This window comes from Heloderma suspectum, chromosome 4 (genome assembly GCF_057233095.1).
Source record: "Heloderma suspectum isolate Gila_16-S chromosome 4, 16-S_ref, whole genome shotgun sequence".
NCBI lineage: Eukaryota > Metazoa > Chordata > Lepidosauria > Squamata > Helodermatidae > Heloderma > Heloderma suspectum.
Window position 1 is genome coordinate 30984581 of NC_139461.1, and position 13216 is coordinate 30997796.

Below are 13216 nucleotides of genomic sequence, written 5' to 3' on the forward strand. Positions count from 1 at the left end.
ATAAGACACCTAACAAGTATATTAAATAAGTAAACAACAAATACAATATTGATGTTTAATTATATATTTGCTACTGAACTGGCCCTGAAAAACTCCGTAAATAACGTTATTCCGTCTTTTGTTAAACTTGCTTTTTGTATTGTTTTCTTCTCAGCATAATTAGCTTATTGGTAATTTAAAACCAAATAACTATTTAAAAAGCAATAGTGTCATCATTACCTACTAATTACTTGTACCTCTTTGACCCTTATTTCTCTGGCTGTAGAAAAATTGGAAAAATAGTTCAAAAGGTTAATCATTCTACATGCACTGCTTTTATCTGTCTCCAATACTAGCAGTTTTGATTTCTCTCTGGTGGTTCTTCAGAACAATAATATTCCCTAAAATACATTTTAATTCCTTTAGCTAGTATGACTTAAAACCCTGCTTGACTGCTGCCCTGAATTCTTCTATGCAAGTTATAAGGCAGAGTTTGTATTATGCGTTTGCCTTTATTGGGTTGGTTTCACTCTTCTGTACCACTGTCGAAACTGTGCCACTTTGCATTATATGTACACGTGCGTGCACACGTATACACACACACACACACACACACACACAAATGTGGATCCTTATATAGCCAAAATAGCATCATTCATGCATCAGATGGAGATATCAGCAATCTCAGGGGAACTCCAAGTTTTGTTGAAGTAACCCCCCAAAATCCTATAAGACAAAAATAGGGATGTCGGAATCCAGTTGGGGGGCTGAGCTTGGCGCAAGTTGGTGGTTGCCCGCTTGTTCGCAAGCCACCATTTTCCATAGAACCGTGGGTAAGCTATTCATGGAAATTGCCATTTTGTGCAGCTGTAATTAGCATGAGTTATGATTTATGCACTATTTGCAGCTTCCATTTTGTGCAAAATGGCAATTTCGGTAAATAACTTACCTGCAATTTTGTGCAAAATGGTGGCTTGTGGACAAGTTGGATGCTGCAAGCTCTCACCAGGCACTCACAGCCCATGCGGTGGATTGCCCTGTGCACCCACCAGGGTCGGGCAAGTGACAGGAGTCTGGTGAGCGGCTCACGAGGCGAGCATGGAAAAGTTCACCTATCCCTAGACAAAAACCCTAACAGTCCAGTCCTATGCATATCTACTCAGAAGTAAGACCTGTTGAGTTCAATGGGCCTTACTCCCAGTTACGTGTTTATAGGATGCAGCCTAAGGGTCGGAGGGAGGAAGCCAAAACAACATGAAGAGGACTGAACTTGCTCAGTGACAACTGAATGCCAGCTACCTGTTGTGGGGGTGGAAAACCAGGGAAGAAGAGGAATGGCTGGGACCTTGAATAGTAGCACTCCAAACTGCAACATTTTGTTGTTGATCCCACTTATAATAATGGTTACTCTTATGTGTGTTTTCTTTTGCAGAATTACAGAGCAGTTCTTGTGGAAATCCTGGAGTTCCACCCAAAGGTGTCGTATATGGAACAAGGTTTGATGTTGGTGACAAAATCCGATACAGCTGTGTGACAGGATACATCCTGGATGGACATCCCCAACTCACCTGTATATCCAACTCAGTAAACTCAGCATCCTGGGATTTTCCAGTTCCTATCTGTAGAGGTAAGATAAAAGAGCAATATCAAAGTGAAGCATTTTTAAGTACAGCTTAGAACATGATTAACTTCAGTGAAATCACTGATACGAACAAGGGCTTGACTTTGACTACAGTATACCCAATGTTATTTCCTACTGTGCACTCATTTTGAGCTTCCATGTCATGACTGCAAACAGATACTTTCGGAGCACAATTGTGGAATGTTTACTGTGAATGAAATAGTGTGTGTGTGTGTGTGTGTGTGTGTTAGCTGTTCTGTTCAGATTCTAGTATTTTCACACATTCTTCAGAACTATGTCGCCGCTTATTTATTCCAATGAAGAAGAAGAAAAACATTTATTATCATATTTGACAAATCAGTCAATCAAGCAATCATCTTATTAAAATAGGTTCATCACAGACCAGTGCATTGTAAAGAAAATATTAGATAGAGATACATAAAACATAACCGTGTGACAGTTTTAGCCAACAATAAGGCAGATAAAAAAACCTTTGTGAGAAAAAAACCATCAAAATAAATAGCTATTATAAAACAAAGCCATAAAAGCACTTACACTCCATATAAAAATACAGTCATAAAATATTTAAAAGCTTAATTTGTGACCAGGCTCACTTTCGCTAGCTATTTCTGGGTTTTACTGGCTATCCATGTAAAACAAAAATGTGACTGCCAATATGATTTGCATATATATTTCAATCATAAGTCTTTATTTCTCTTTTAAGTGAATATATTGGAAGTTAAAGCTGTGGACATTGCTTCCAGTAAGATTTTGATGTAATCCCAAGTCTGTCAACCTACATTGATTTTGGATGTGAAGAATACCAGACTGATTGGCTTTGGGCTGCAAAAATTTCCTTTGGAAATGATGAAGCTTTATGTTGCTTGAGCTAAGGTGGTAAAAGAAACAAAGGTTGCCATGTTGACCATAAGAAAATTTCCAAAATCCATGTTGCTCTAATACCTTTACTAGGGCAACCAAAAGATCACCAAAAAAAAAAACCTGGAAAAAATTGCTCAAGCTATTGAGATCTGGGAATCTTGAAAGTTTGCATAATTTTTTGTGATCTTTTGGTTGGCCTAATAAAGGTATTATAGCATGGATGGTTGTAGGAGAGTCCACTGAAGAATTAAATTTGTGTTTGCTGGGGGAAAGGGAAATTTAATTTGGGGAAACAACTAGCCACAATATTAGGAGACAGTGTGATAAAGAGCTAGCAGAAACAGCACAAAGGTGGAGAGAGAGGTGGCCATATGTGTGAAAGAGCTGAAAAGCAGAATTTTACTAAGGTGGTTTGAAAAATTCTTATTATAAAATTAAAAAAAAAACATGAGGAAAAGAATCCAAAATCCACAGTGAGGCAATTCTTTTATTGCGACCAACCAAAATGCCAGAAAAATGTGTGCAAGCTTTTGAGTTTTCCAGAGTCTTCATCAGGCTAGATGGTACAAAAATCAGGGTAGAGGAGGTGGGGACAAAAAAGTACAAAAGTGAATCAGTCCCTGGTAGTTTTTGTCAGGCTACACCTAGCATTCTGGGACAAAGGAGTAATGACTATAATCCATTTCTGAAAACATAAAGGCTGTAACTCAGATCTGTCTCTTGCCTTGGGCAAAACATACAAGTTCCTAAGTAGGGAAAGAGCAGAAGTAAAAAAAAAGAAAAAAAAAAAGAACCATGGCAGTCTTTAGATTAGCAAAGCCAGGGATTAATTTTAGGTGGCACACTAGGTAAAAAAATGCAGTTGAATTCAAACTGTTTAGTTTTAAGTGGCTGGAGGGAATGGAACCCTCAAAATGCAAAGTCACTCTTCACATGGTAAACGAAAATAACCATCCTCTGGTGGTAGATTGCACCCTGAACAGCTACAGACAGTATTCTCCAAGGAACGTAAAAATGCTGATGCATGTGCCTAATTTAGTCAGTCTGCATTCTCCATTTTGCGACTGAATTCGATCTGGAGAACTTGAACGCGTTCACACTCTCTTGTGCCGTTTTGGCTGGTCCCAATAAATGTATTGCCTAACTGTGGATTTTGGATTTTTTTTCCCTCCTGGACCAGCATGGGTATCTTTGTAGTTTATTATAAGCTGTGTGATCTATCTTTTTGTATAAGAGATTCATAGATACTTCATCTTGCAATTCTGAAAATAAACCCTTTAAATCCAATAGTTGCCGTTGCACTTGTCCTTATGCCTGCTGAATCCATTCACAATATCATTTGTTCTTGAAATATAGTGTTTTGACTAAAGCTGTTCATATCAGAACAGCTGCAAAAGACTTATCTGTAGCAGAACGTATTATTTATTTTAAATACTCATGGAATAGTGGTTGTCCTTGAAATTAGATAAAACTTACTCATAGAACCAATCACCTGTTTTATAGTTCAATTTTTCCTTTTTGGGGACTGCCTTATATCTCTCTATCTGTAGAAAAAAATAGGTGGCTCAGACTCACATGAAACATTCACTGTACTGACGTGAATATGATATGCCCTGCTTACAGCAAAATGTTGGGTCATTTCCTGCTCTGTATAGGAGGAGTTCCACAAGGCTTTGGATCTCTTGGACCCATGTTGAGAATAAGGCACCTGAGTCTAATATGTAAAATTAGAATTTGTCTCCTGTTCCTATAAGGAAGAGCAACAACGACTAATTCTACGCCTACCAGGACTTGCTTCTTTAATGAGACACATACTTGGTTCAGATACTGAGATTTGCTCCTGCTTGAACCTTTAGACAATAACAACCACAATGACAACCACACCAACAACTGGTGCCTGGCATGTTTTTCTGGCTAAATGTTTCCTGCCTTTAAAAAAAAAAATGACAACACACTGCAGACATGTGAACTAGTGCTTTAAGCAGGTTGCAGAGGGGAAGGAAATGGATACTTGTCAAAAGTACTGTTCAGGCATGTGAAGGGTGAGGCTAGCCCTACCCACTTGATGCTGTAATATACATGGCCTTTGTTGTTGTTCAGTCATTCAGTCATGTGTCGGACTCTTCGTGACCCCATGGACCATAGCATGCCAGGCCTTCCTGTCCTGCGCTCTCTCACGGAGTGTGCTCAAGTCCATATTCATTGCATCAGTGATGCTATCTAGCCATCTCATCCTCTGCCGTCCCCTTCTCCTTTTGCCTTCAGTCTTTCCCAGCATCAGGGTCTTTTCAAGAGAGTTTTCTCTTCGCATTAGGTGGCCACAATATTTGAGCTTCAGCTTCAATATCTGTCCTTCCAATGAGCAGTCAGGGTTGATTTCCTTTAGGATTGACTGATTTGACCTCCTTGCAGTCCAGGGGACTCGTAAGAGTCTTCTCCAGCACCACAGTTTGAAAGCATCCATTCTTCGGCCATGCCCCTAAATGAGTCGTGATTGGCATAAGTCTGAAGGGGACTGCCTCTACACTTGTAGAGTTTCCAACATGGAGATGGGAAACTTGGTCAATCAGAGTTCCCATCCCCATGGAAGAAAGCCCACACAAGCAGAAGTGCCCATCGACACCCCCCTCGGACTTATGCCATCATATGCTTCCTGGGGGCATGGCTGAGGGGGCAGAGCTAGTCCCACACATTCCTGCTGATCTCTTCATGCATTCTATAGTACCCAAAGGGCTACAAGCACAGACAATTGTCACTGCACAGCCACAGGAAAAAGCTTCTGATGGAAACAGGAAGAACTGTTTGCTCCCAAGTTTCTTTCTCTGTGGAAGATGGTATGTCTAGCTGAAACGTAATGAGGGCAGCACACTGGAACCCTTAAACAGAACCAGTTTTATCAGGCTCTTTGCCACTTTGTAGTACACAGTTTTATTTATACAATGTAAAGCTTGTATAAGCTTTACTGAGGGTGATTACACCATAAAGATCTTGTTATTACTTTCCTCCAGTTTCTGGTGGACATTCTCCTTGCCTAATGATCACCCATATAGGTAGTTCCATTTGTCAACGTCTTAAAGCTCCCTAAGAATGACCTTTTAATCAAGGAAGGAGCATCATGGCTCTCTTAAAGTTTTCTTTCTGTTTCATCATGGACCTATGTCATAGGGATGTACGAAAGTCACTTACCTTATGACAAAATTGATTCGCGGTGGGGGGGGAGGTGCTCTGTCCCTCCCCCCGAAATGCTGGCTGGGGGGGAGGTGCCCCGTCCCTCCCCCCAAAAATTCTGGCTGGGGGGGAGGCGCCACGTCCCTCCGAAATTCTGGCCGGGGCGGAGGCGCCCCGTCCCTCCCGCCGCGAATCCTGGCTGGCCGGGAATGCAAATGGCGGCAGCCATAGCCGCCACCATTTGCGTCCCTGCAGTCAGCCGTGATAGGCTACGTAAATGTTTATGTAGCCTATCACGGCTGAGTAAAACAAAAAACAAAAAACCGCGCGTATGCAAATGGCGGCGCCCATGGGCACCGCCATTTGCGTTCCTTATTTTGGCACGTCTAGTGTACATAAACATTTATGTAGACTACGGCGAAAATAAGGGGAACGCAAATAGCATAGACGCTACACTATTTGCGTTCCCCTTATTTTTGCCGTAGTCTACGTAAATGTTTACGTAGACTAGATGTACCAAAATAAGGAACGCACATGGCGGCGCCCATGGGCGCTGCCATTTGCGTACGTGCGGGTTTTTTTTTTTATTCAGCCGTGATAGGCTAGGTAAAGATTTACGTAGCCTATCACTTTTTTTTTTTTTACTGGAAATGGCGGCGGTGGCAGCCGGTCAGAAGACTGGCCGCCGCTGCCGCCGAACCGCCGTCGAACCGCTGCCGCCGCCGCCAGGGAGATTCGCCCAAGGTAAGTCCCGTCCCTTGGGGGGCGGGGGGGCAGACCGTTTCGCCACCGATTTTGGGGGGCCGAATGCGCTGGCATTCGGCCTCCCCGAGATTCGTGGCGAAATTCTCTGACATCCCTACCTATGTGTCTACTTAAGCCAAGTTCAAGGAAATTCTGATTTAGTAACTGCAGATGACTGACAGTCTTTCCTTCTGTTAAGCTGTGTCCTCCAATTTTGATTTCTTAGAGAAGAAAATTTATTCTCAGCTCTAAAAGTTACAGCATTTTACTGTGTAGATCAGAACGAAAAGGATGGTACCAAATGAACTCAGAACAAAACAAAAATGCCCCAACTGCTTTGAATTAATTATTCTGTATAATAAACTGAAATTACAGTAAATTAATACTGTGTGCTGGTCTACGACCAAAATAAACAATCTGAATCTTTTAATACTATGAATGTAAAATAGGTGTTTACAGGCATAGAAGTAACCTACTGACAAGACTGTCACTTGTATTGCGATGCTGCATTTTTAAAATCTGTACTTTGGTCTGTTGGATATCTTTGTCCCTGCTGACTGTGAGTGGCATGTGTTTGTCCTGACAGCACAGTATGCTGATTATCCTATGGCTTTATACTGTAGTGTTGGACAGTCCAGTCACAGCCTTAGTTTCAAGACTTCATTCATACTCTTCAACATTCCACAGATGAAAATAGAGAGTCACTTGTAACATCTCATACTAAGGATCACTGTCAAGCTGAAGAATTGACTTCGATGCTATATTCATGCACTGTGTGATAGCCAGTTTTTCACTGATTTAAAAGCTATAAAGGTGTTTGCTCTTGTCCTAAAAATATGTTATTGGCAGTTCAAAATGCACTTTTGCAGGTATAGTGTGTGCATTTAGGAGTTGGGAAGTACCTTGGAGGTCACCTAGCCCAAACCCCTGTTTGGCAGTGTAGGATCTGCACTGCCAGGATACAACTACAGCATCCAGCCTCTTTTTAAATACCTCCAGCAAAGGAAGACCAGCAAAAATACCTCCAGCAGAAAAACCTCCCTCTACTTGTTTAGCTGAAATCTGCCTCCCTGCCATTTCTTCCCACTGGCTCTAGTCCTGCTGGGCTGGGAAAATCTTCCGCATGATACGTTGAATGACTTCCTCCCAAAAATCCTTAGGAAATGTGGAGAAGGATGAATTACCAAAGCAATAATATGTACTTTGCTGAATAAATTTACATCTTGCTCACATAAAGCTTTATAATATGGATCTTCGCTAGAAACAGCCAGGGTGAAAATAGAAATACGGGGATAAAAGGCTTGGTAAGCCTAGCACATTGTGGGTGGGTGGAAATAAATGTAAATATGTTAGCAATTTACAAAAAAATAAAAACAGAAGAAGGAAGGGGTGAATAATTGCTTCCCTGATCATTGGGAAGCAGAAGGTCTGTGCACATGTTATAATCATGTACACTGAGCATGCATAGATGGGGCAATGGGACCATGCCTGTTGGCCCTCAGCCCCCTCTCTATGCATGTTCAACAATACTTCTTTAAAGGCCGACACATGTAGAGTTTGTACATGCCAGTCTCCTGGCCTCATGCCACCTGCCAGCCACACAGGATTCTTGCCTGGATACCATGAAGTTCAATGAGATGACTTGGAGGAGGACACAATATCTCAGCCTCTCCCAGGAAAAGAGAACCTCCAACCTCCAACGATCCCCATTCCTGGCAGGTGGGGTGGGTCCCCATCCCAGAGCTAAGCTTATTTTGCTGTTATGTCCAAAATAAGAGGGTATTTAAAGGCAATTAACATTTAAATATCCAGCAAAAAATCAAGCTGTTGCAAAGCTGTGCATTTTGCAGGCAAGACAGGTGTCGTCAAGTATTGAGTTGTGCATTTTGCACACAGAAGACCTGCTTAGTTGTGAGTACACATGCAGAGGCTTAGTATTTGAGATGCTATTTGAAAGTGCTGCTGAGTGATTAAGTCCTGCTTACTTCTGAGTAGACATGCAGAAGCCTTAGCCTTCTTACTTTGGAGTAGGCTTAAAATGGTAGCAGTCACCCTTGTTCTCACCCACTCTGCCTTAGGCCCCACATACAGATGGAATGTAGCCCCTGAGACTTTTCCCATTTTGCAATTTGACCCTCAGGCTGAAAATGTTCCCCACCCCTGATCTAGGGATGTGTGGATCAGCAACACTAGAGCTCACCAGAGTTCTCCAAGTTCCAGGCCAAAGCTTGTTGCAACTTGAGTCGGTGTCAAATAGCGAGCTTTGTTTGTTTTCTTTTTCTTTTTGCATGAAAATCTGCCTATATTTTCATGCGTACTTTTTAAATATATGCATCAATTGTGTGCATTTTTGAAATGCATGCATTCTTCTCTCATTATTAAAGTGTATTGGTGAGCATTTTTCAAAAGTACGAATTGTTTCATGTGGATTTTTCAAATGTATGCATGCTGTTGAATGCATGGGGTGGGGGAGGCAGTCTGTGAATCACCTTGCAAGCTCAGAAATGTATGGACTTTGATCGCAGATTGTATCCAACTCTGTGTTCATTCTGAAAAGTGCGAACTGGATAATTCCTGATCAAAAATGAACTGAAACAAATTTCTCATACATACCCTGACCTAACCTATCTCAGATCTGTACTTGTAAGTATAAATCAGCATAACCTGTTGCTCTGAGATCCTTGGGGGAAAAGTAGAATAAAAATTTGATGTATGAATACATCCTGACAGTTAGGACTTACATGATATTGTTTCTGCCCGTTTTCAGATTAGTATACCCATGATAACAAATTTATTAATAGTCAATATTGTTGTCATGTGAAAATGATAATGGTCATTGAACATTTCTACTTCGTCTTGCCAGTTCTGCCAGAACTGTCAGTGTTCATTAAGATAATGTAATTTCATTTGGTTTATTTGAAATGCACACCAAAAAAAAAGTTTAAATGCAGGTAGAATGATTTAGATTTATTATTTTATGAAGTGGTCAATTACATTGTGCATAGCCCATGACCAGTTTTAAAATGCATTTTTCTCTCCTGACATATTAATTTTGATTGGGGCATTTTAAACAGTGAAACTTGACAGCGGCTTTATCGTATCACCTTCTACTTCTGATATAGTGTAGAAATTGCAGAGTGCAACATACTGCAGAGCAGTGGGATGTTTCACAGAAGGCTAATAAATAGTCATAGTTATATATAATATTGTCAGTCTGTAAAGGTTATATTAATTAGATGGTTTGATAATTAGGGATAATATTCTGACTTCTATAGTTTTAAAAGGTTGTTCTATTTATAGATAAAAGCAGGAGCTAGCTTATGAAATTGTTATTCTGTTGCTTCATTTTAAAAATTCATTTTAATTCTGATGCATGTTGAGGGGCAACTCCATCATCTGCTTCTTTTTTCAGAAAGATAATGGCTATGATCCAGATATTCATTTCAATGTTTACCTCTTCCACTGGAAGCAGGGGGACTTTAAAAAGTGCTTATCTTTGGCAGGATTGTGACCATAATATTCAGTTAGACTTATCCAATGAATATTTTGCAATAGCCGAAATAAATGTCACAAAAGCGTGGGGGGAATTACAGCATTAAACACAAAGAAAAGGTAACTGTTGTTTTCATATTCTTAAGATGACTTGGCACATCTTCTCAGAGAAGGACCATAACTATGCCACAGAGACTTCCTGCTACTTAGATACCCTTCCCAGTATCCCACACACAGACAGACTCTAGTGACATCCACCAGCACCCACTAAAGTATTCTTTTACTTACCAAATATGAAAAAGTCCTTTCCCTAAAGGTTAAAGTGGTATCATCACATTTCCTTAAGAAAGAAAACGGTTAAACCAATCAGCTCCACAGGTGCACAGAAACTGTATTGCTTAGATGGAGACTACGCATGCTCCAAAGCTCGCCATCAATTCTGAATTTAATAGTGAATTCATAATGCATTGATCCAGGCTTGTTTCCTTGCTACAAAGTTGAGCATTACAAATGGATGAGTTTGGCCAATAAGCCACTCCATTGCGAAATGTAATGGCATCACTAACCATAACTCAACAAGAGCACATGCATGAAGCATGACGAAGATCCCAGGATCCTTCTCTGCTGGCAACTCTAGTTAAAAGAGGATCAGGTAGCAAATTATATAAAAGATAAGAACATAAGAAGAGCCATGCTGGATCAGACAAAGGGTCCATCTAGTCCAGCATTCTCTTCACAGTGGCCAACCAGTTGTCGACTGGGAACCCACAAGCAGGGCATGAGCGCAACAGCACCCTCCCACCCATGTTCCCCAGCAACTGGCGTGCATAGGCTCACTGCCTCTGGTACTGAATGTAGCACATAGCCATCAGGACTAGTAGCCTTTGATAGCCTTTTCCTCCAGGAATTTGTCCCTTTTAAAGCCATCCAAATTGGTGGCCATCACTGCATCCTATGGTAGTGAATTCCATAGTTTAACTTTGTGCTGTGTGAAGAAGTACTGCCTCTTATCTGTCCTGAATCTCCCACCAGTCAGCTTCATAGGATGACCTCAGATTCTAGTATTTGAGAGAGGGAGAAAAATGTCTCCCTGTCCACATTCTCCACACTACGCATAATTTTGTAGACCTCCATATTGTCTCCCCTTACCAGATCTCTGCCATAAACTCTGGAGAGCTACTTCCATCCACAGTAGACAATACTGGGATAAATAATAATTTGGCCTCATATAAGGTGCTTCCCTATGCTTTTCTTAGCAAAAATAATGGGTTGGATCCAGTCTTAGGGCAGTGCCTTGAAATCAGTGGGCCATAAGTTAGCAATGATTTCAGTTGATCTACCCTCGAGAGTGAAGTCAAGTGGGCCTTAGGAAGCATTACTAACAACAAAGCTAGTGGAGATGACAGTATTCCAGCTGAGCTATTTAAAATCCTAGAAGATGATGCTGTTAAAGTGCTGCATTCAATATGCCAACAAATTTGGAACACTCAACAATGGCCACAAGACTGGAAAAGGTCAGTTTACATTCAAATTCCAAAGAAAGGCAACGCCAAAGAGAGTTCAAAGTACCGCACAATTGCGCTCAATTCTCATGCCAGCAAGGTGATGCTCAAAATCCTACAAGCTAGGCTTCAGCAGTATGCGAACCGAGAACTACCGGACGTACAAGCTGGGTTTCGAAGAGGCAGAGGAACTAGAGATCAAATCGCCAACATGCGCTGCATCATGGAGAAAGCAAGAGAATTCCAGAAAAATGTCTATTTCTGCTTCATTGACTACGCTAAAGCCTTTGATTGTGTGGATCACAACAAACTGTGGCAAATTCTTAAAGAGATGGGAGTACCAGACCACCTTACCTGTCTCCTGAGAAACCTGTACGAGGGTCAAGAAGCAACAGTAAGAACCAGACATGGAACAACCTAGTGGTTCAAAATTGGGAAAGGAGTACGACAAGGCTGCATATTGTCACCCTGCTTATTTAACTTATATGCAGAGTACATCATGAGAAATGCTGGGTTGGATGAATCAGAGGTCGGAATTAAAATTGCTGGGAGAATTATCAATAACCTCCGATATGTAGACGATACCACCCTAATGGCAGAAAGCGAAGAGGATCTAAAGAGCCTCTTGTTGAGGATGAAAGAGGAGAGTGCAAAAGCTGGTTTGAAACTCAACATTAAAAAAACGAAGATCATGGCATCTGGCCCCATCACTTCCTGGCATATAGAAGGGGAAGAAATGGAAGCAGTGACAGATTTTACTTTCTTGGGTTCCAAGATCACCGCAGACGGTGACTGTAGCCATGAAATTAAAAGACGCTTGCTCCTTGGGAGGAAAGCTATGGCAAACCTAGACAGCATAGTAAGAAGCAGAAACATCACCTTGCCGACAAAGGTCCGTCTAATCAAAGCTATGGTTTTCCCAGTAGTAATGTATGGCTGTGAGAGCTGGACGATAAGGAAGGCTGAGCGCCGAAGAATTGATGCTTTCGAACTGTGGTGCTGGAGAAGACTCTTACGAGTCCCCTGGACTGCAAGGAGGTCAAATCAGTCAATCCTACAGGAAATCAACCCTGAGTGCTCATTGGAAGGACAGATACTGAAGCTGAAGCTCCAATATTTTGGCCACCTAATGCGAAGAGAAAACTCTCTGGAAAAGACCCTGATGCTGGGAAAGACTGAAGACAAAAGGAGAAGGGGACGACAGAGGATGAGATGGCTAGATAGCATCACCGATGCAATGAATATGAACTTGAGCACACTCCGGGAGAGAGCGCAGGACAGGAAGGCCTGGCGTGCTATGGTCCATGGGGTCACGAAGAGTCGGACACGACTGAACGACTGAACAACAACAACCCTAAATATGACTACATCTGCATCCAACCCAAAGTTTTAAAGAGCACGGACAGAAAATAGAGGCTTCCACATTTTAATAAAATGTTCTCAGATCCATCATACTTTAAGGCAGCCTCCTCCAGGCTGGCCTGGCGCCCTCCGGATGTGTTGGGCTGCAGTGCCCCTTATTCCCAGCCAGGATGGCCATACTGGTTTAAGGGTTTACCTACAGACTTGCACCGGTTTAATACTTAATAGTCATTTCTTTCTCCCAAGAAAACTTAGGAAGGGGGCCAAAACTACAGCTTTTAATGAATACATCCCTCACCAAAGTACAGTCCCCAGGATTATTTAGAGAAAGTCATAACATTCAGCTGGCATAAAACCAATGCTTGTAGTGTAGATATGGCCTAAGATACATAGGCTATAACTATTTCCCACTAGAACCTGGTACTCTTAACAGTAGCCCAGCACAAAGGAAAGATGAAGCTAGTTA

At 41.6% G+C, this 13216-nt stretch overlaps 1 protein-coding gene across 1 annotated transcript in view; it reads left to right on the forward strand.

The window, feature by feature from the left end:
* Nucleotides 1-13216, forward strand: part of CSMD3 (CUB and Sushi multiple domains 3) — an 819154-nt gene that overhangs the window by 12689 nt on the left and 793249 nt on the right. Inside the window, exon 2 of the mRNA XM_084851442.1 lies at nucleotides 1412-1606. Coding sequence (XP_084707568.1) covers nucleotides 1412-1606 — 195 coding nt within the window. The remainder of the gene's footprint in view (nucleotides 1-1411; nucleotides 1607-13216) is intronic.